At 42.1% G+C, this 22,493-nt stretch overlaps 2 protein-coding genes across 5 annotated transcripts; one reads left to right on the forward strand and one right to left on the reverse strand.

The window, feature by feature from the left end:
• The first annotated feature begins 128 nt into the window (after positions 1–128).
• Positions 129–17,934, forward strand: LOC106610326 (S-methyl-5'-thioadenosine phosphorylase). 4 transcript variants are annotated; one of them, XM_014209616.3, is made up of 9 exons: positions 129–417; positions 809–895; positions 3,676–3,734; positions 4,278–4,445; positions 11,210–11,312; positions 11,779–12,018; positions 15,576–15,618; positions 15,701–15,826; positions 16,612–17,934. In XM_014209616.3, the coding sequence occupies exons 1-9, from the start codon at positions 394–396 to the stop codon at positions 16,833–16,835; spliced, it is 1,074 nt and encodes a 357-aa protein (XP_014065091.1). In that variant the 5' UTR covers positions 129–393; the 3' UTR covers positions 16,836–17,934. The 4 variants fall into 4 exon arrangements, 3 of the variants coding, with proteins under 3 accessions (XP_014065091.1, XP_014065092.1, XP_045572413.1); XR_014392093.1 differs by lacking the exons at positions 15,576–15,618; positions 16,612–17,934 and adding an exon at positions 13,387–15,111 and having other exon boundaries at positions 134–417; XM_014209617.3 differs by lacking the exon at positions 15,576–15,618 and having other exon boundaries at positions 145–417.
• A 2,206-nt stretch (positions 17,935–20,140) lies between these two features.
• cdn2b (Cyclin-dependent kinase 4 inhibitor B) lies at positions 20,141–22,263 on the reverse strand. Its single transcript, NM_001141176.1, has 2 exons — positions 21,578–22,263; positions 20,141–20,425 (listed from the first exon to the last, which is right to left on the reverse strand). The coding sequence occupies exons 1-2, from the start codon at positions 21,704–21,706 to the stop codon at positions 20,174–20,176; spliced, it is 381 nt and encodes a 126-aa protein (NP_001134648.1). The 5' UTR covers positions 21,707–22,263; the 3' UTR covers positions 20,141–20,173.
• Between the last annotated feature and the right edge of the window lie 230 nt (positions 22,264–22,493).

A 22,493-nucleotide genomic window follows, 5' to 3' on the forward strand; every position in this document is an offset into this window, starting at 1 on the left:
CTTTCCCTTGCCCATAATGAATCCATTCCTGTGCTTCCAAAATATTAGTCTTTACAACCGTGGGGGAGTGCGGATGGTTTCAACACAGTGCCCCCTAACAGTCATCTAGTGTTTATAGAAATAATTGGCGTTAACTTAATAATTGCCGCAATGGTACAAATAAAGTTTGTTTTATGGATTAATTATAATGAATCTCAAAGTCTACAATCCATAACAAATTAGCCTCAAAGTTTCCCGACATTGTTTGAGTGAGAGTATTGTTCTGATACGAGAGACTAACGGTACACGTACTGTACAACTCATCGTATGACACAGGAGGAAGTGAAGGTAGCAGTTGCAAGATATAGTAATTTAGCCAGCTAATCTCAGAAACATTTTTTTATCCGAGAAGATATGTCAGCAAGCATGCAAATTAAGGTAATAACGTTCTCTTGTTGAAATGTTTGATTTCTCGTGACATTATGCACTAGCTAGAATGTTACAATTCTACAGCGATACGTGTCACATTATGCTAGCTGTTAGTTACCCAGCATATAGCTAGCAAGCTATATCTACATGGACAACGTTAAACTAAAATGTCTGAAGTATACACGTTACAGCTTGCAGAACTCGTCAGTGCACTAGCAGCTAGCTAACATCGTGCTAGTAGGCATCCGCTAGCAGTCGAACTGTATCACGTATTTCACCATAGATAGCTACTGTAGAATGGTCATTGACATTACTCCACTCCAATGCACCTACCTAGCTATTAATTTATGTGACAGGTCATAGTCAAGAGTGTGACTAATGACATGTATATTCTTGCTAGATTGGAATCATTGGAGGCTCTGGCCTTGATGACCCAGACATATTGGAGGGAAGGACCGAGAAATATGTAGACACACCTTATGGAAAGGTAAGTTCAAATTCTAAATATCCTATGTGGTAGGCAGGCTGTCTCTGCTATGAACAAACAATCATGTGCACCTTTAAATGACCCCGAAATCGCCGCCATTTTCTGGTTGTTAAAATTAAAATAGTTCTCCTAATTTCAGTGTGACAAAACTAGCATGTATAGTGTTGAGAATCATTGTACCATCCAAACCGCTGTGAAATATATTTTCCATAACCAAAAACATTTGATTTTCAGCAGTTTTGAAACTGGTGTACAACACCGAAGTAAAAGACTCAAACGAAATTTAAACTCGAAGCATAGAAATAGAACACATAGAACATATGTACCGCTTCTTAGACTTGCTTTCAATGAGAATGATGAATCCATTTATATGTGAATTTGGTTGGGTAGCACAACAATTACATATTGCAGCTTTAAAATTACAAGCACCACCAATCTTAGTCCTGAATGTGGCAATGCTTTCGATTGTGTACAGCATAGCCTAATATTGGACGAAAGGAGCCTAACATTACACCATAGGCCAAGGACCTTGTGTCAGGGTTCCCCAACTGACAGGCCGAATTTAGCTCTTGGGTGTAACGTTAGGCTCTGAGCAACAACAAAAAAGTTTAGAAATTATGTTGTAATCAAATATATGTTTGGTCAATTTGCAGTCTACAAATGATTTGTCCTTTAGGGAATGAGATGCCTAGTCAGTTGCACAACTGAACGCATTCAACCGAAATGTCTTTCTCATTTAACCCAACTCCTCTGAATCAGACGTCCACTTCAGATTTTTCAACCTTGCTGGCTTGGGATTTCAAACAACAACCTTTCGATTACTGGTCCGACACCCTTAACCGGTAGGCTACCTGCCGCGGTTATGTTCCGGCCCCCTGGCTATCCGCTAAAGAAAGAAATTGGCCCGCGGCTTGATCTAGTTGATGGTCCCTGATATACATGTTCTGTTTAAAGGGCGAATTAGCCCTGGAAGCAAAAACAGCTAAATACACCATCTAAATGTGAGCCAAGGAAAGCCCCCCAGCCAAACCCTTCCCTAACCCGGATGGCGCTGGGCCAACTGTGCGCCTCCCTATGGGGCTCCCTGTCACAGCTGGCAGTGAACCCCAGGCTGTAGTGGCAGTCTACAGTAAGTGTATATTTTCCATTTGTGAAATAATTTGATGTGATATGAAAGGAGGGATTTATGTTCCTGTAACCGTACTGCAATTGAGCCTCCTGAGTCTTAGATTGCTGCGCCACTCGGGAGGCTCAACTGCGGTATGGTTCTAGAAACATAAATCCCTCTACTTGCATGTCACATGAAAATATACACTTACTGTTTTAACACAGTTGCAGCAGACAGTATTTTTCAGTGACAACACATTTGTGGTGTCTGTCTTCCATTTACACACAGGTGTTCGGAGACACCGATAGTTAATTAGCACAGGTAGTCCACTCTGTCTTCTGTCTGTTTTCAGTAAACATGGAAATATGGCCGTGTGGGAACCCTATAAAGTTGTGTATCAATTTTATCTTTTGTTTTATGCTTCCAAAACCGTACCGCAAGCGATGCGTGTTAATTTTCAGACCGAGCGTAGTGGCTCTTAACAAAACTCCCCTCTACAGAAGACGCCTTCGTCCAGTGATTCCTATGTGTAATGGAACTGAAAGTCATTACACATGTCATTGGCTATCTAGTGTGTGTAAGCGTAACTGTTAAGGAAGTGTAGTTTGTCAACTGGAGGCACACACAGTGTGTTGGTACTGTGCAAAACTTATACAAAATGTGTAGCTTGTTTATTTGAAAGATTTTTCTTGCTGTTATGAAAGATAAAGGGAATATCGGCATAGGTTTCGAAAACCAGTTTGAAAGTGATGTTTATTGACTTTTCTAAACATTAAAACACAGTGACTGTAGTTCACACGGTGCCAAATGTGGACAAATGTAACTGAGAAGGGTTTTCCAGAGCTACATAGCCACTCACATTTACATAAAACAAAATGTCCCTTGTCTCACGATTGTTGATTAAAATTATATTTGAATTGACTCTGCCGATTGTCAATGGGGTTGGTCCTTCAGCTGGTCAAACTTTTTGACAAAATATCCACTGGAAAGTTTTCTTAAACAGACTTCAAAACGGGGGTCTCAGAGAATGTGTGCGGCAATCAAGATGTTTGCTCATGCATGTGACACATGTATGTTAACCAAAGTCTTGCAGGTGTTTACAGGGTTTTGCGCATGTGCCAGGGGATCGAAATTTCAACGGCAGTAGCCTGGTATAACATTTTGACCGGCTGACGGACCAACCGCACAGATAAGCAGTAGGATTATGGAAAATCTATTTCACAGGGTTTAGATGCTACAATGATTCTCTACACTATACATTGCTTGTTTTTCCACAAACTAAAATTAGGCAAATTATTAGAATTTTAGCAACCAGGAAACGGCGGTGTGATTTCCGCATAGTGCATCTTTAAACTTAGAAATGTTTACTTGACTTTTATACTCCTATAAATTGACTGCTTGAAATAATTTAGTCTGTCAAGTTTGCCACCGGCGTGCTGCCCTAGGGAAGTAAAGCGGAAGTCGAATCCATCACTTCCGTTATTTGGCAGTGTCCATAGCAACATTTTGAAAATGAGGTGGATACCAATAGTTGGTATAACAGTCTGGTTTATTAGGCAACACCAATCTCTGCGTTCCAGTGTAATACCAATGTTTTTTTATCAGCTGAAAACTGTGCTTTAGATTCTACCTAAGGCCATCTTTTCTATTTTTCCCCCGACAACCCAACCAGCCTTCAGATGCCCTTATAATGGGGAAGATCCAAAATGTTGAATGTGTGCTCCTTGCAAGGTAAGCAGTGGAATGAATTAGAGAATCTCAATTGCATTCTATGTGCGTCCTCTCTCCCCGCCTCCTTCTCAAAACCCATTGGAGGAGGACGAGGCGAGGAGTAAGCAATTGAGATTCACCCGTGGAGAGATCCTAGGTGTACTGAACCAGATGAACTCCACCTCTGTTTCTTATGAATTTGCCCCATCTAGTGGCTGTGCGGTGCAATTGTAAAACATATTTGATCTCTCTTCTCCAACACCCTATAGGCTAAACATTCCCCCAATACCAAATCCACCACTAGCCCTCGAGCTACCTTTTGTAGATGTCTAATAATCAGATAGGTATACTTAGAGTGATTTAAATGAAACAGCTTGCCCTTTTTATAAGTGGCGTTTGTAAACATATTGCTTAGCCTACACATACAAATCCTTTCAGAGATACAAAAGTTTATAGGGGATTAGGTGCTATTGGAGTCGATTTTAGAGATTCATTTTCAGCCTTTTCACTGTCCTTCGGTAAATACTGAGAACTATTCACACTCCCCATCATACTGGTCCCTAGGCATGGGAGACAGCACACCATCATGCCAACCGACGTCAACTACCAGGCTAACATCTGGGCGTTGCGAGAGGAGGGCTGCACACATCTCCTGGTCACCACGGCCTGTGGTTCCCTCCGGGAAGAGATCCAACCAGGAGACATCGTTATCATCGACCAGTTCATAGACAGGTGAGTGACAGAGTTTCCTAGGCCTGGAATCCAGGACCCACCGAAGGTTGAATCCATGATTGAAATGAGAATGAAAGCAGTCTGTTGGACATGGTGGTTGCCAGTTGTTGTTGTCTATTGAGTGAGTCCAAATCCAATTATTCCCTGGTATATGTACTGTTATGTACACTGAACAAAAATACAAACACAACATATAAAGTGTTGGTCCCATGTTTCACGAGCTGAAATAAAAAATCTCAGAAATTGTCCTTACTCAACAAAAAGCTTATTCCTCTCAAATGTTGTGCACAAATTTGGTTACATCCCTGTTTTCCTTAGCCAAGATAATCAGCAGGATTGTCCACCAGAGCTGTTGCCAGAGAATCGAATGGTAATTTCTCTAATAAGCTGCCTCCAACTTCGTTTTAGAGGATTTGGCAGTACGTCCAACCGGCCTCACAAACGCAGACCACATGTAACCACACCAGCCCAGGCAGGGCCTGGCTGCCAAGTGGGTGGGCCTATGCCCTCCAAGGCCCACTCATGGCTGCACCCCTGCCCAGTCATGTGAAAGCCATAGATTAGGGCTTAATGAATTTATTTCAATTGACTGATTCCCTTATATGAACTGTAACTCAGTAAAATCTTTGAAATTGTTGCATGTTGCGTTTTATATTTTTGTTCAGTGTATATATATATATATATATATATATATATATATATGGCCAGTCTGTAGTTGCTATCAATTGATAAGTCTAGATATGGTTTAGGTTTCTACCGACTACATACCTGATGGAGTATAAATAGAACGGTACATGTGTCATGGCAAACAGAATGTTTGTAAAGCCATGGGGGTAGAATTACAGTAGGAATGAGAAGTCATCAAGAGAATCTCAGTTATTTGAAGAATTATTCCCAAGTCACTATCTCTGAAATGGGCCGGTCTGGCTCAGACAAGGATTTCTCCATCTCTCAACCATCTTTCTCCTGTTTTAAGTTCAACTGATAACATTCAAAAGAACTTGCAAGTAGTCCATTATTTCCCCTTCCTAACAGTGACTGATGCTGAGTGTGTGTACAGTATTCCTGCCTGGGGCAAGGCAACAACAAAGGCAACGGTGTCAAACAGAAACAGATGGTGGCATCCAGGCTCACATTACTCATCTCTGAAGACCACGTTCTCTGACTGGTATTTCTGATAGTCAACGACTCAACTATCATCCCACTCTCATTTCCTCATTCCCTAAGAGAACCAATAAGAGAAGGAAAGCGATTGTGTCTCATGACTGGTGGATAGGCGATGCTCTGAAACAGACTCTGTACTGAGGGCCCGGGACTTGTCTGTGTGGCGGAGTACAGCTGCCACGTGTGTCACGTTGTGGCTAGAGCTGCGTCCTGAGGAAACCAAGAACAAACAGGACTCGTCGGGTTTTAAGGGCTGCTGGTTTGAAACGGGGGTTTCTGTTTTTCTTCTTCAATATGTGGTTTTCTAGTTTCTTGTGAATGAGGTCAGTGAGAGGTTTTGAATGAACTGAGACCTAGGATCTGATGAGGTCGTTCTGTTGACTGGCTGTTTGATACCTTTTGGTAGGAAGTGGTTGTATTACCTGAAGCGTTGTGGAATGTGCTTAGGGCGTGAATTGTGACATACCGAAAGTTCAGTGGGTCTATCTTCCATGTCGTAGCTGTGTATAAGGTTCGGCTGTGTTTGTGTTTGAGCGAAAGCGATGAACTCAAGAGAAAGAGAAATAGGCCTATGTGGAAGGTATTTGCATCACAAATTGATCTCATCTGAATAAGGATGCAGTGAGGGGATCACGGGGAGTAAAACCATCAGGACTGTTCAGTTTTGAATGTTATCACCTTTGTGTCAGTCTATGGGAATACATTTCAGTAACAGGTTGTTTTAATACTTCAGCGTGAGTCATGTTTCCCACGGTTAGGATGGACCTCTGGACGGCCTTCAGTTGAGCAGCATTGTTTAGTAAACTGTGGCCAGATATGATATCATTTCAGCTCTAGGGCCGGACAGGCAACAGCAGGGTCCCAACAGTCAGCAAAGCTGATTAGCATCTTGTTACTGTACATAAGTAGGCCTACACCACACCTAGGAATCAACACACCATTCACAAGTGTATCCTCTCTGGCCGTTCTCAGTTTCATTAATAATGAAACAGAAATTAGACGCAGCAAGTTCTTCAGTTCTCAGTAAGTTTGTCAGAAGTCTCTGTGGGATGATTCCCAGTTGAAGAATTCCCTCCGTGCTTGTTCCCTCCTGGTTCAAGGGAAGCTCCAACCAGGATTTCAGAAGAACTCTATCTGGAAATGTTGCTTCCCAAAACAGATGTGATGGCCATCAGTTGTAGCACTGATAAAACGTGCTGAATTTGAAGTTGTTTGGTCGCCCAGTTCTCTCTACTAGTAATAGACTATTCTTTCTAAAGTGCACAAGCGTTTTGATTGGATGGTATTTTTAGGACGATTATCCAATGTGTTTGCCTTGGCAAAGAAATACTGAATAAATGTAAGAAATAATGCATGCTCACCTATTTCCCCCCCATCTCTAGATTCCAAGTTACCACACACAACTCTACCCATTATTCTATCAGAGTGGAACATAACTCTTCTCATTGTCCTGAGGGTGCATTGCTGCATTGAATTGAATTATCAGTAGAATTCTATGCAATGGACCGTAAATTGAGAATGTGTTCATGAGGCAGTCTTGTTGATTTGAGAGTGCAGTGCACACAAACAGCTTTGTCTCCAAGCTCTGTCCGTTGTCCAGTAAGTCAAAACGTAGTGCCTTGAATGAAAAATAACTGATCATTTCTGCACCCCTCCCTCGGGATTGACACCTGACATTGACTCCACATCCTCTGTGCCTGACACCTGACATTGACTCCACATCCTCTGTGCCTGACACCTGACATTGACTCCACATCCTCTGTGCCTGACACCTGACATTGACTCCACATCCTCTGTGCCTGACACCTGACATTGACTCCACATCCTCTGTGCCTGACACCTGACATTGACTCCACATCCTCTGTGCCTGACACCTGACATTGACTCCACATCCTCTGTGCCTGACACCTGACATTGACTCCACATCCTCTGTGCCTGACACCTGACATTGACTCCACATCCTCTGTGCCTGACACCTGACATTGACTCCACATCCTCTGTGCCTGACACCTGACATTGACTCCACATCCTCTGTGCCTGACACCTGACATTGACTCCACATCCTCTGTGCCTGACACCTGACATTGACTCCACATCCTCTGTGCCTGACACCTGACATTGACTCCACATCCTCTGTGCCTGACACCTGACATTGACTCCACATCCTCTGTGCCTGACACCTGACGTTGACTCCACATCCTCTGTGCCTGACACCTGACATTGACTCCACATCCTCTGTGCCTGACACCTGACATTGACTCCACATCCTCTGTGCCTGACACCTGACATTGACTCCACATCCTCTGTGCCTGACACCTGACATTGACTCCACATCCTCTGTGCGGCTCTCAGAGAAACTATTCGTCATCACCTCCAATCCACCCATATGTGTTGTCTATTGATAGCCTACTGTTACAACAAGCAGGGGCAGTCTCTGTTGGGCAGAATGGGGAACTAACATGTTAGGACTTGTTCAGTCTTGTCCCGCTGCGAAGCATGTGACCCATCCGGCATATTTCTGAAGGGTTTACTTGATGATTATCTTAGTCAGCCAGTTTTTATTTGTTTTGCCCCCTGCTCCCGTTCCAAACACTGTTGGCCTGTCTAGGTTAGCTAGGGTTTCTCTGCTCCGCCGGTCTGCTGTGAGCATTAACGGATCACCAAGCCTCAAAGACAGTCTCTGGTCTCCCCAGTTCTCTCTCTCCCTCACCACTGGAGCTTTGCACCACATTACAGTATGTGGTACTGGACAGTTGTGTAGTGTTAAGGATGAGGTATATTTTCCAAACTACAATGAGTGAGCGATACAATACATAGCCTAAATATAGTCTCTCTGCTTTAACTGACAGTAGCCAATGTTCCTCCTCGGGAGTCTTGTTGACATTGACAACAGTAGGTTATTTCTCAATCGTGGCATTTCTGGAAGATTCTACGCTTACGTTTTAGTTGGGAGGGGTGGGTCACCACACATTTCCTGTATAGAATGGTCTTGGAATGCTATGCTGCCTCAGCATTTCTGGAACGTAAGGTCACTCTGTATGGTAAACAAACCTCACCGTTTAGTAGTCGGCTCATGCGCACTCACTCTGACTACAATGTACCGGTTCTTCTCTCAATGTTCTCTATAACAGCTGATTTACTCTGTTGATGATGTGGACACTAGAGAGGCCTGTTAGCAGAGCTTCACTGAGCTCTCACTGTGACACCCAAGGCAGAAATGGGTCATTGTCTGTGTTGTGTAACTTCAAGCCTCAGTAAGAAATGTCCCAGGCCATCTCCCTTTACTGGTGTGACCAAATGACTCATTGGCTCCTGTCACTGTCCGTACAGTCTAAATATGTGTTCCTCCTGTCAGTGTCCGTAGAGTCTAAATATGTGTTCCTCCTGTCAGTGTCCGTACAGTCTAAATCTGTGTTCCTCCTGTCAGTGTCCCTACAGTCTAAATATGTGTTCCTCCTGTCAGTGTCCCTACAGTCTAAATATGTGTTCCTCCTGTCAGTGTCCTTACAGTCTAAATCTGTGTTCCTCCTGTCAGTGTCCTTACAGTCTAAATCTGTGTTCCTCCTGTCAGTGTCCCTACAGTCTAAATATGTGTTCCTCCTGTCAGTGTCCTTACAGTCTAAATCTGTGTTCCTCCTGTCAGTGTCCCTACAGTCTAAATATTCCTAGTAACATGAGGAGAAGGAGTTGTCTTTCTAAGCTTGCCTTTTCTCAGTGTAACGTTTTGGCGGTAGGTAGCTTCAGGCCCTGGGGTAGCACCTCGCAGCAGCCGGTTTCTGGGCTTGCTCATTTGAGCAGAGACTGGGTAGAGAGAGAGAGTGTGTGTGAGGGAGGGGCATGTAGAACTGGCATGTTGCCTGGGTGGAACCCTGACTCAGCGCTACAGCTCTGGAATCTGGAGGGCAGCTGCCTGTCGGCATGGCGACAAATGTTAAATGCTGGCTCAGCCCATCCTCACCACCCCTTTGAATATGAAATGCATAACCATGGTAGCAATTGAAATGAAACAGTTTAAAAATGATGGGGAAATTATTAGACCAAAGTTGAGGACACGAGACGTTGATGTTATGTGCATTTTACATTTACTGTACTTTTCGCCACATTTGTTGATAACGAAATCTGATCATATTCTGGATACATTCAGTAACATGATAAGAATATTCCAGGAAAATGTGGGGAAGGTGCAACATAAGACCCCCAAAAATGACAAGGGTTTGAGTGAGCGGCCTAACTGGTTTCTCCAAGTGGACACACACCTTTCCAAAGTGTACACACTTCATATGTAATTTCAATGCACTTTATGACAAGTCTTTTTTGAGCTCTTCTAGCTGTGCTGTTGAGGAACTAGAGCAAGCACACTTGTAGTTGTTTTGTTTGGAACTCAGCCCTGCATCCCCGTCATCACACAGTTACTGTTTACGCAATCAAAAAACGGCCTGTTATAAATCGCATCTGGGACAGGTCGGCATCATTTAAAAGCTGTTCTATTGCCAACATGGCTAGCTAAGTTTGTACATCAAACAGTGGTCATAAATGTTGACACTGTATATGACGTGTTTTTATGATATGGACATGTGATGTTTATGATATGGACATGTGAAGTGCACATTTGGATGGGTGTTTTGGATTGCTTGTATGACATCAAAGCGGTATTTATTATAATCCTCAACGTCTCATCTTTCAAAATACATTGAGTTCTCTTATCTACACCATTTCCCTCACTCAAGACAACAAAACATGTGCAAAAGTTTCCCAATTAGCAGGGGGGATGGGGACAACTTATTGTCGCGTGTCAGTCAAACCCATACAGTGCTGAGCTCTGTCATTTTATAGCATGTTATTTGTACAGCCACTCTGATCTAATTTAGGCATTTATCAGTGCCCAAATCTGCAATTTTCAATCTGTATACGGGTGTGAGTGTAAAGGGTTAATAACTAGCCTCCTCCTCATAAGGGGTTTGGGGGATTCCATGCAGTAATTCCCAGATTTAGTCCACATTGCTAAACAGTTTGGCTCGTTTCAATGTATCCAGCCATGAAATATCTTATTTTATTCTCAGTTTCTATGGGGATCTGTTTGTCATATGTATTGTGAGGGCCAACTGTTGCAAAGCACCGGCTTGTTACTAAAAGACCCTGATCATTCCGCATGTATTAGTCATTGTGATGATGACTACTTGTGGCTGAGAAACACTTTGTTTTCGCTACAGTGACAGGATGAAGGCCTTTCACATTCAGACACCGTTTTTGCCACATTGCACAACTCAAACCTTGAAAGAGAGAAGAATACCAACATTTGCCGTAGAATTTAGTCACTCTGGGCCCACCCTGTAAGAATGTAGTCTGTCTATAGTATCTTAGAATGTATTTGATGAGGTATTTTGTGCACTGCGAGGAAACTAAAAAGTCAGACACAAAGTGAAGTGTTAAACGGAAGAGAGAAAATCTCCAAGTTCTCATTTTTATCACCAGAATAACTGCCAGCAGGTACATGTTGTTCTTGTTTTGCCCCTGAGTCAGACGAGCCATGGTAGCAGAGTTGTTGAACCCAACCCTTGTCACTGACCTGTCATTTCCTGTGTGTCCTCCCTCCCTCCCAGGACGACAAAGAGGGCCCAGACGCTGTACGACGGGCGGCCCACCAGTCCTCCAGGCGTGTCTCACATCCCCATGGCTGAGCCCTTCTGCACCCGGACCAGGGAGGTCAGTGTCCACAGCCCCGTTCCAAATCAACCACTAGCACCTAGACCGGTGTCTGTGGCCTGGTTCCAAATCAACAATGTAAATGTTGTAGTGGCGGGTGTTGCCTGCTGGGGAGTGAGTGAATGTTATGTCATTGGAACACAGGATGCTCGTGAGGGGAGGACGGAGTAAATGGAATGGTATCAAATACCTGGAAACCATGGAAACTGTGTTTTGACGTTTGATACTGTTTCATTCATTCCGTTCCAGCCATTACTATGAGCCTGTCCTTCCCAATGTAAGGTGCTACCAGCTGCCTGTGTATTGGAACTTTTTGTTGCTGTGTTGTTTGTGTAGTGAGGCTTTGCATAGTTAGTTATTTCCTTCTTTCTAAGTGTTCATAAAACACAAAAACATGGGCGTTGACAGAAACACTGACCACTCTGTCCTAGAAAATGGCGTCACCCCTCTCCCTCCCCATGCCCAGGTGCTGCTGGAGGTGGCGCGCGGCCTGGGGGTGAAGTGCCACCCGCAGGGTACGGTGCTCACCATCGAGGGCCCTCGCTTCTCCTCGCGCGCCGAGAGCCTGATGTTCCGCCAGTGGGGGGCCGACGTTATTAACATGACCAGCGTGCCCGAGGTGGTCCTCGCCAAGGAGGCGGGCCTTTGCTACGCCAGCATCGCCATGGCCACCGACTACGACTGCTGGAAAGAGCATGAGGAGGCTGTGAGTTTTTTTTGTTTTGTGTGGAAATTCCCTCCCCTATTGTATATTCTATTGATTGTATGCTCTGATGAAGGTCTTGACTGAACGCTTAGCCTTATTCAATGAAATGTGTGCATTGATTCTGAGTGCGTGGAGACTTTGTTCCATTACATATTTTATTGATAGGAAAGTTAATGAGAGGACAGGGAAGACAGGAGGAGAGTGTCGAACACGCAGTGGGATGGATACGCATCGACGCCCAACGCCGACAGTGGCGTGCAGCCGCTAGTCAGCAGCCCAGGCCACAGGGAAGAAGCGTTTACACAGTGTGTGTGAGGTTCTGTAACTGTTTCGAGGAGAGATGTTTTGTAATGTCTTCAATTTTCATTTGTACCACAACATAGGTTATCTGGAAAATTGTTATGCAAATGCAGCCGTTTCACAAAGATGACACATTCATGTACTGCATGTGGTCAATTGTCTTGTTACTTGGTCATATGTCTTACATCCGCTTTCACAGAAGTTGGACATTTCCAACTGCAATATTAGGTAAAAAATGAGTGGCTAAGAACTGAAATGCGTCAGAGCTTTTTAATTTTACCATCGTAAAACACTTACTGCTTTCATTGTTTCAATTTCTCAGAGCTCCGGTCTTTCCCACCACATTCTTGACAAGGTGACATGACATTTTGCCTCACGTGGTATTTAGAGTGAAATCAAATGTAGGTTAGAGGTCACTGTCAGTGAATTCCATGAACACTTTTCATAGAATGATTTCTCCCTGAATTTTGAGAACTAGCCTTTTTTTCTTAATATCCTGTGTGTGTAGTTAGTCACTTCCCCATCAGTGAGAGACATTGTTTGGTAGTGTGTCTAAAACGTCCGTGACATGAGGGCTGAAGTGACCGTTCCGTTTCTAAAACGGCTCCCAACGTGTACTCCAGCTGTCACACTGACCTAGAAGGCAACTCAATCTGATTTAAATGCATTTATATTCGTACATAAGCAAAGCAGGAATTCAAAATGTGTCTATCAAGTTAATAACTAAATAGTCACATGCCTTTGTCACAAAGCTGTAGCAAAACAAATGCAAATAGTATTTTTTCGGGATTTGAAATTGCACAATGACATTTTGTCTGGTATAAATTTCCTCCTCGTCAGCGTTTTACAGGCAACTGTTTACGTTTCTAATTCTTCCGCCTGATTATTATATCACTCTGAAGTACCTCATATACACACACACACACACACACACACACACACACACACACACACACACACACACACACAACAGCTTCCGAGTGAGTGACTGTCACCCACCATCCAGTTGATAAATTATGTCTGGGGGAGGCTCGGCTTCCGTGCCCTTACCCGACTTCCCCTTCCTAGTTCCTGCAGCTGACCTCCTGGCTACCCTTCCCCCTCCTGTTGCACACCCTCACGCCACATCCTTCCGCCCTGTCTACGCCTTCCCTCCCTCGCTGTGAGCCTGCCAGCCTCCGGTGTGAGTCCTGCCAGCTGAGGTTGAGTCACCGGTATACAGTTGTCCACAGGGCCTGAGAGATCACAACAAAACAGACCCTCAGTTCAGGGGTGTGTTCATTAGGGAACACACAAAAAATGTTTTTGCTGGTCACATGTTGTGGTCACTGTGCTACATTTCACAAAGTAACCTTGTCTCATGCATCAACATGTCATTAAAAGGTTGTGTAAGTGAATGTCCCTTGAGTACCATGGTAACATACAATCTTGGGTGGCACACCCCAACTGTATTGTGTTATAAACGGCATGCTGTCTGGAGCTGCATGGCATTTAGCCTAGTCGACAGTGAGTTTAGGAACAATTTCTCTGAATTCATCATAGTAATTATCTCCAATGTAGCCAATAATACATGTATGATTAGATCAAATTCTTTACATGTTTTGCTCCAATCTAAATGCTGTTAATAGTGAAAAGGATTGCCTTAACCTGCATTGCCTTTCCATAGGATAAGATCAACATGGTTATCATGGCTTTATAGCCATATATATTATAATGGGTTTCTATCATTACTTACTGTACTGTATGTAGCAATATGTATCACATCTTGATGCAGCCCATGCTTGGTCAAAAGTAGTGCACTAAATAGGTGACCAGGTGCTATTTGGGACACAATCTTGATGTTGTTGGAGCTGCTGTTGTCCAAAGTCTTGGACACATCACTCTGTCTGACCGAGAAATGGATACCACTCCCTAATGTGTTTCAGTTATTGTCATGTGTTGTCATTACCACTGATGACTAGGCGGTAATGTAATGGAGTGAAGGACCACTGATGACTAGGCGATAATGTAATGGAGTGAAGGACCACTGATGACTAGGCGGTAATGTAATGGAGTGAAGGACCACTGATGACTAGGCGGTAATGTAATGGAGTGAAGGACACAGGTAGGTAATTACACAACAAGCAAGGGTTTAACAGACCATTAGATTATCTTTAGTGATTTTCATACTCTCTTTTACTTGAGCTGTTAGCTATACCATGCTGTAAGGAGTACAGGTGTTTTTCACACGGTCTTATTTTATAGTCTTATCTAAGCAAACAGTCCTATAGAAATCACTCCACGGGCTAGCTGCCAATGTTTACAGAGGATGAGTCTACGTTTCAGAGCACCCCGTATTACACCCTGCAAGGTGTAAATCCTAAAACGCATGAAGGCGCAAAACACATGGGAAACGTAGTATGAAATAAATGCCTGCTATTGAACCATGCTCATTGCGCACTCAAACTGAACCTGTAGACTACAGTACAGTGTAGGATGTCTGTGTGAACTGGGCAAAAGAGGAGCTTTAATTCACAGATGTGTTTATTTTGTACCTCACTATTTCAACTGAGGCTTGGGTTGAACAAAAATATATTTTATTTGCGCTCAAGTTCGAATGCGGTTGCCTGGAGACAATCACGAGACGGGTAAGAAAGGAAAGTGAAAGTAATATTGACAGTAGCTGCAGGTCTTAACGTGTCCAACCGGCTCTGTGACTGGTCAGGCGTGGCACTACGATCTGTCACGATGACTTGTCAGATTACTGAGGTGTGAATTTTCATCAGCAATAGAAATGGGCGATAATATCATGGAGTAAGCAAACGCATGTAATTACACAACAAGCAAGGTATTTGTGTGTGTTCAGGTGGGCGTTTTTGTTGTCAGTTTCCACAGAAGTATTATTTTTATTCACCGCCTGCTTCGAACAGCCTTGGTTATACTGTAAAAACAAACTTGAGATATATAAACCCGTTATTTAACTAGGGAAGTAAGTTATTATTATTTACAAGGACGGCCAAACCCAGACAACACTGGGCCAATTGTGCACTGCCCTATGGGACTCCCAATCACGGCTTGGATTTGAACCAGGCACTGCAGTGAAGCCTCTTGCACAGAGATGCAGTGTCTAAGACCACTGCGCCACTCGGGAGCAACTATCACTCTTCTTAAAATGAAAGAGAAAAAAAAAATGGTGTAGCAGCCCGGATATTGACAAGAAGAAATGTACTAATTTATTAAAAACCTAACACGTTTTGACAGTGCCTTTGGTCTTGCAGGTGTTTAAGGCTGTCAGTCGCCATCTTTCTCCATATTCAGAAGGTGACTAGACTTTACAGAGATCAGCACCTCAATCCCACAAAAAAAAAAAGTATTCATTAAATGTATTTCCTGGTTGTCCCAGGTCTGCGTCGACAACGTCCTGAAGACTATGAAGGAGAATGCCAACAAGGCCAGCAGTATCCTGCTCACTGCTATCCCCCTGATCTGCACCCAGGAGGACTGGACCCACACCATAAAAGCTCTGAAGGTAAGATTTACCATTGTAATGTGCCCAGGTTCATCTCTACAGGGGGGGTTTGAATAAAATTAAGTATAATTAAACTTTATTTATCCTCAGGCAATTAAGTGCTTTATTTTTTTTCTTCCATCTTACTGAATATTTTGCCCTGCTCATCAACCTCACCAAGTCAACACGGCAACGTACAACACAAAACGTGTAACCATATGGGAATTTAGGAGAGCTGGTGCTGTTCAGTGTCTTTCTACTAGGTCAAGCGCTCAGTAAGCACATTCTTACCGAGTTACTCACTGCTGAGTGGCCTGCATCCACATTGGATAGTTGTTGGGGATAAAATGATGACCTGTCCTGATGCCTCCATGTCAGGCTTCTGGTCTGTATTTAACGGGGATGTATTTTAGGACGTCTAGCTCTGAACCTACTAAATCCGGCTTATAGAACTAATGGAATAGTCCCAAAAGTGATAAGAAATAAATGCTATTTGAACCCAGGTCTGGTGTTCAAGGTGATTTCCCTCAGGACACCTGGCTCTGAACCCAATGAGCCATAATGTGAAGGCCCTTAGGCTTACCCTCGCTTCGTTATTCATCCTCGATGACACTTCAGTCAGTGAGATGGTGACTGCAATTTGACCGCTAAACAGAAATTCCAGTATGGCATGCTTCGTGACGCAAACACTCAAAACTAACGTATTAGTTTGTTTTACTAACAGATTGCAATATGTACATTTTCTAAACTGTTTTTGTTAGTACCTCTGCTACTATTTAGTGTTTCTGTGTTTTGGTTTCTTTCAGACAACAGCCCAATCCTCAATAATGCTACCAAAGCAACACCGAGAACCACCGAAAAGCCCCTCTCCACCCCTGTATATCAGAGAATGACTTGCAACACACCAGCCACCAATACCAACAATGGATTCATCTCTCTCGATTCCTCATCAGTGAATCACAAGAAAGTGCCTGATATGCATGTTTTCAGTACTGTACATTTGCCAGGATTTCACAACACATTTGAGTAACATTACATCGTTTGCCAGAAGCATACCATTCTGCATCCCACTGCTGGCTTGCCTCTGAAGCTCAGCAGGGTTGTTCCTGGTTGTTCATGGATGGGAGACCAGATGCTGCTGGAAGTGGTGTTGGAGGCAGAATAGGAGGCATTCTTTCTTCTGGTCCAAAAAAAAAAAGGTCCCAATGCCCCAGGGCAGTGATTGGGGAAATTTCTCTGTGTAGGGTGCCGTCTTTCAGATGGGATGTTAAATAGGTGTCCTGACTCTGTGGTCACCTAAAAGATCCCTGCTAAAATAAGGGAAACATTTCGCTATATATATTTGTATACTGTTCATTTCAGCCATGTTTTCATACTGTAGATACTTTAATGCGTAATTACATTCTAAAATGTATGTCGTCTGAAAGAAAGGTTAAATGAGTTAGTGGGTTGTTTTCATGGATTGTTTGTAGCCGGTATGGTCTGTACATGTAGGTCTATGACAAACAAGACTTTTGCACCGAGTATATTTGGATCAGGACATTCAATCAAAAGCAACTGCCACTTCCGTTGATAAAGCCTCAAGCCTGTTTATCCGGCTCGAAGTTTCGTTTAGGTACATGTCTAGGATCAGCCTCCCCAATCCTAACCATTTAGTGGAGAAAATGCTAAACTGACTGAAGACCAGTGACTAGGACCAACTTCACCATACTCTGGTTATCTACTTTGTTGCCCTGAGACAAGGTCAAACTACATTGTTGATAGATTCGTGGCTCTTTACTCCTAATTATTAGGTGAGGGAATAGTGGATTCATGGCTCATATCCTTTCCATTCAATAAAATGCCTTGTTTCATTAAGAAATACTTCCACTGAGGGCATTATCGATCTGTCTCATATCATGTGACGGGATAATCTAAAACTATCTTAAACACTTCATGTTAACCTAGCATTTATTTTTACATGGATTCATAGCTGCAGTATTATAATGTGCTAATAGGGTTCACTTCAGGAAGTAGGCTTAACAGTCAACATGATGGTTGATATTCAGTTATGATTGTGTTCGACTGCATGTACAGGTTAAATATGTTTGCAAGTGTGACAAAATCAATAAAGTTATGTAGATTGGAAATGTGCTTGTATTTTTTTTAAATCAGGAAGTTAGCTAGAATCTTAAAACCTTAACCTAACACTTGTTTGTGAAGTAACAACTGCATATGCGCTCAACTTTGGACTTCCTGTCATTATGTTTGCATAATGTCACTCTTCTGTTACAAGTGAAATGATAGGTACTTTTGCAGAATGCGTGTGCAATCATGCCAGATGCTTATAAGATTCTCCCTTTATCTCATCTTGCTACTGTACCTTTAGTGACAAGTTGTCACCATTCAAATACGTTTGACTCGGAGAAAGATGAAGTTCAGGAAGTAGACTGACTAGAGGTAGTAAACATGATGCAACTTAACGCAAGCAAATAAATACTTTTAAATGACAAACTTCAAGAAGCGTACATGGTTTAAATATAGCCTCATTTCAAAATACACTAATGTATATTTTACTATTTAATTATTAGGCTTCTTGTGAAATTTGCTTCAAAATGTCCAATAACAAACATTGTGTTGGTCTACTAAACGTTTCCAATAAAAAAAAATGCCACTGCTAAAATGTATCCTCATGACAAATGTGATACTTTAATGACTGCTAGTGTTACAGCGGTCCAATAACATGATTTCAGTCAGACTGAGTACGAATGACGGGGTTCTAAGCATTCATTCCTGCCTTGTTGATCGTGCATGCAACATTTTGCACCAGTGTTCCAAAGTTATTTGTGGCTTCCCGCTGGCCTGGTGCGAAATGATAAGAGAGACTGCATGGGGCGTCATACGTCGACATCCATGCTTTGGTTATGCTTCTCTCATACACAAAACAAGTGTTTTGACCCCAAAGAGAGCGCTTTCTTTTGCTTTATTACCGTGGTCTAGTTTATATTGACCTTTCAAATAAAAGGTAGCAAAATGGCGGAACAATAAATAACATTTATATTCAAGCTAAAAGTAGGCCTATTAGGCCCATGAACCAAAATCTTACATTATTCGTACAATGTACTATTTGAATTGTCAGGTGACGCCCACTTTGCTATCTCCTCTTGTACAGTAAGTTACACACACAGTCTCGTGTTTGTTCCACAGTGAAAAATAAATACGTTTAATGATATTGATTTTGAAATAACTGGGCTATTGTGTAGGGCCAGGGGCATTCAACTCCCTACGAGGACCGGAGCCTGCCGGTTTTCTGTTCTACCTGATAATAAATTGAACCCACCTTGTGACCCAGGACTAAATCAGTCCCTGATTAGAGGGGAACAATGAAAAACTTAGTGGCACTGGCTTCGAGGTCCAGAGTTGAGTTTGAGGGGTATGATCTATGTTAAATAAACACAATAGTCTCGCAGCCTATCCAAACATTCGTTTCAACAGAACATTATAGTAGGCCTAAATAAAAGGTATGTTTAAGTTGTAAAAATAATTAATAAGTAAATAGTTGGTTATCGAGCTGAAGGGGGACACCTTATCTCACGAATGGACACGCTAGTTCAATGTCGATGCATTGTAGCGAAACTTATGGTTTTCAAATTGAGCTCCATAAATACTTAATTATAGCCTAAATTAATACATATTTAAGTAGGTAGATCTACTTAAATAATTCAGAATCGAAGTGAACCAACTTTAGGTTTGACATGAAACAATGTTCTCGGAATTATTCAAAATTCAAACATAATCAGCTTTATATACAGGAAGTCCAGACCCATTTCCAATAACACTTGTCTTAATATAAACGATTATGGATTATTATCAAAATACACAAATCCATACCCCACATACATTTTTACTTTTGGATTTCTAATAATTCGTTATTTTAGAAGAGTTCAATTCTAAAATAAGATACAAACTCATCATATAGGCCTAATGCAATTTGAGAAAAACAATTATTTCTCCAATCAAAAGTTCAAACGGGTGTATTGAATGTGTGCTTTTATTTTTGGTTCGGTAAATTCCTCACCTTATCAATATTGCAGAGTATATATTTTCCTATAGCAACGCCAAAGCAATCTATCTGTGATTATTACATGATTTAATATAAAAAACAACTTAACACTAAAAATATTTTTTTTTTACATGTACTTATAAATCTTAAGCCTAATTAACAAACCGTTGATTAAGTGCATAAGTGCAATACTCGTTGAGAGGCATAAATAAAGCATTTTTTTTTATCGAGAAAAAAAGTATTTAAGAAATGAATGGGTCTAGAATATACATCCGTATTCTATACAATAAAATCGTCACACAAATAAATACAACGTATCTTTGATTTCACAAAGCCTGCAGAAACGCAACGACATTACGATGTCCACTTTCTATTGCCAAATCGATTGGCCGGCAGTTCCTATTGTCCCGGCTATTCGGATCGGCGTGGAATTGGACAAGGATCTCTACCGTGTCCAAAAAGCCCATCCTGGCGGCATCGTGTAACGGCGTTGTCCCAGTGTGTCGGTCTGCGATATTGGGATCCGCTCCTTGCATTAGTAACAACTGCGCCACTGGTGAACTGCCCATCATCATCACCTAGGAAATACAAATCCAGTTGATTTTACTTACAGACCTTCTGCTAGAATATTTAATAAATATGCCTATATTTACGAGGCAAATAATGTTGCCATTGTGTGTAATACGTTATTTAGAGGGGCATTTGAATAACACAAAATAATACAGTACGCCTATAGTTCTATCAGACCATAAAAGCGCATGCTTTCGTTTCAGATTGCTTAAAGTGTTTTAATTATCCAACAATATCGGTGCTGTTATTCACTTAACAATTTAATAACAATATAATAATGGATCTAAATTACAAAAAAAGCAATTAGGCCCAACTGATGCTATAACATTGTTAAAGGGTATACGTCGGCCTACAATTTATCTTATGATTTCGATTTTACTTATTTTAATTGCAGCCACACCTTTCGCATTGTTGCAAACCTAAAGAGCATCTAAATGCAAGGCTATCAAAGTTAAGGCCAAATATAGATAGGAAGAGTCAGACATGGCATTTTGATAGCAGCCCAAGGAAATGGGCTTTTAGAGTAAGTCATTAAATTTGAACATATTCATAATTTAAAATAAGATAGATCATGTATATGGAGAACTTTGGCCATTTTTTGGGAGAGCAATTTTGAGTTTGGAAGGTTGGGTGTGGTGACCTGCATGCATCCTCCATTGCCCCGATAGAGCTTACATTGGTATTGCCATGGACCATTTTGATAGAGTATAATATCGAATTATTTCTATGTTTATTTGAAAGACAAACTCATGGAAATATTTCCAACAATAGAAGTAACAATTTGGACTTAATAAATGTTAATGGCAGGCCTATAGAAACCACGGGCAATTGCACACAATTCCCATCACTCGGTTCCTGAGGCGCAACAGACTAAACTATGACGTAAATAAAGCACATTCAAATATATAGAATATATAACAAAGGTAATATAGCTCCCATGCAAATTTATTTCACAGTATGACATGCTATTCTAGTAATTTGTTAAGACAGTTTGTTTTCAACCTAAAACAGTCGATTTTTTTTTAAACAAAGCGGCATGGGCCGTCTCTGCAACGTTAAAATATTGATGACACCGTTGAACATTTACTCTCTTTTACAATAATCACGACACGATCTTCACCGATGAGCACGACGACTAGAGCGTAGCGCGAGACACTTACCTGCAGAGGTGTCCGTCCAAAGCAGTTTACGCCGTTGACGTCCACTCCTCTTCCTAATAGAATTTTAACACGGTCGGTGTTGCCAGTCGCCGCTGCTGAAGCTAGATCATCCTCGAGAGGCATCGTCATGAGCAGAGATAACACCGCTCGGCTCGTGTCAATAACAGTCCAGCACTTCAGATTCCTTTGACAGGTAGCTTCACAATGTCAATATCCGGACATCTCGCGCAAAATTATATTCCTTTGAAATAAACCAAAACAGTCGTTGACGTTACCTCTTTCAGGCTTCATTCGCATGTAACCTGATAGAAAGATCCTCGGTCAGTTGGCTAGAATAAATTAAAGCGTACATCGTATGACCGATCAGACGGTAGTGTGTCTGGACTTGCCTGTGTTTTGAATTGCTGACGTCATTCTGCAGCAGAACTAACCAAGTCGCGCATGCTCTTTTGGAGCTCTAAAGAACACAGTACCAGGAAGAGAGCGAGGTTGTTGACTGTAGAGTTTACAGTGGGACAAATGTTTCGTCAAATCGTCTAAAACCAAGGTGTTGAATATGAGCTTTTGGATATCAATATGAAACCTATGCTGCTACAATGTCGCCACATTTGTTGTTTCAAAATAACTGTATGCGCTGCAATCTACTGCTACAATGTATCACCGTCTCTGTTGCAGCGTGTGCCTCTCTATACGCTCCGATTGTACAGAATGCTGGTTACACCCGCATTATGACACAGAAGGTGGCAATCACCATAGAACTCAGCTGCTTTCTGCGTGTAGACCTATAGCCTCAATGTCAATGCTATTGAGGAACATGTCTGTTTGCTATGCACCTATTGGTGTATTCAATAATGTAGGCTAAAGCAATTGTGCACGTTATATACTGAACGAAAATATAAACGCAACATGCGACTAT

Source organism: Salmo salar, chromosome 04, assembly GCF_965601325.2.
Source record: "Salmo salar chromosome 04, fSalSal1, whole genome shotgun sequence".
Lineage (NCBI taxonomy): Eukaryota > Metazoa > Chordata > Actinopteri > Salmoniformes > Salmonidae > Salmo > Salmo salar.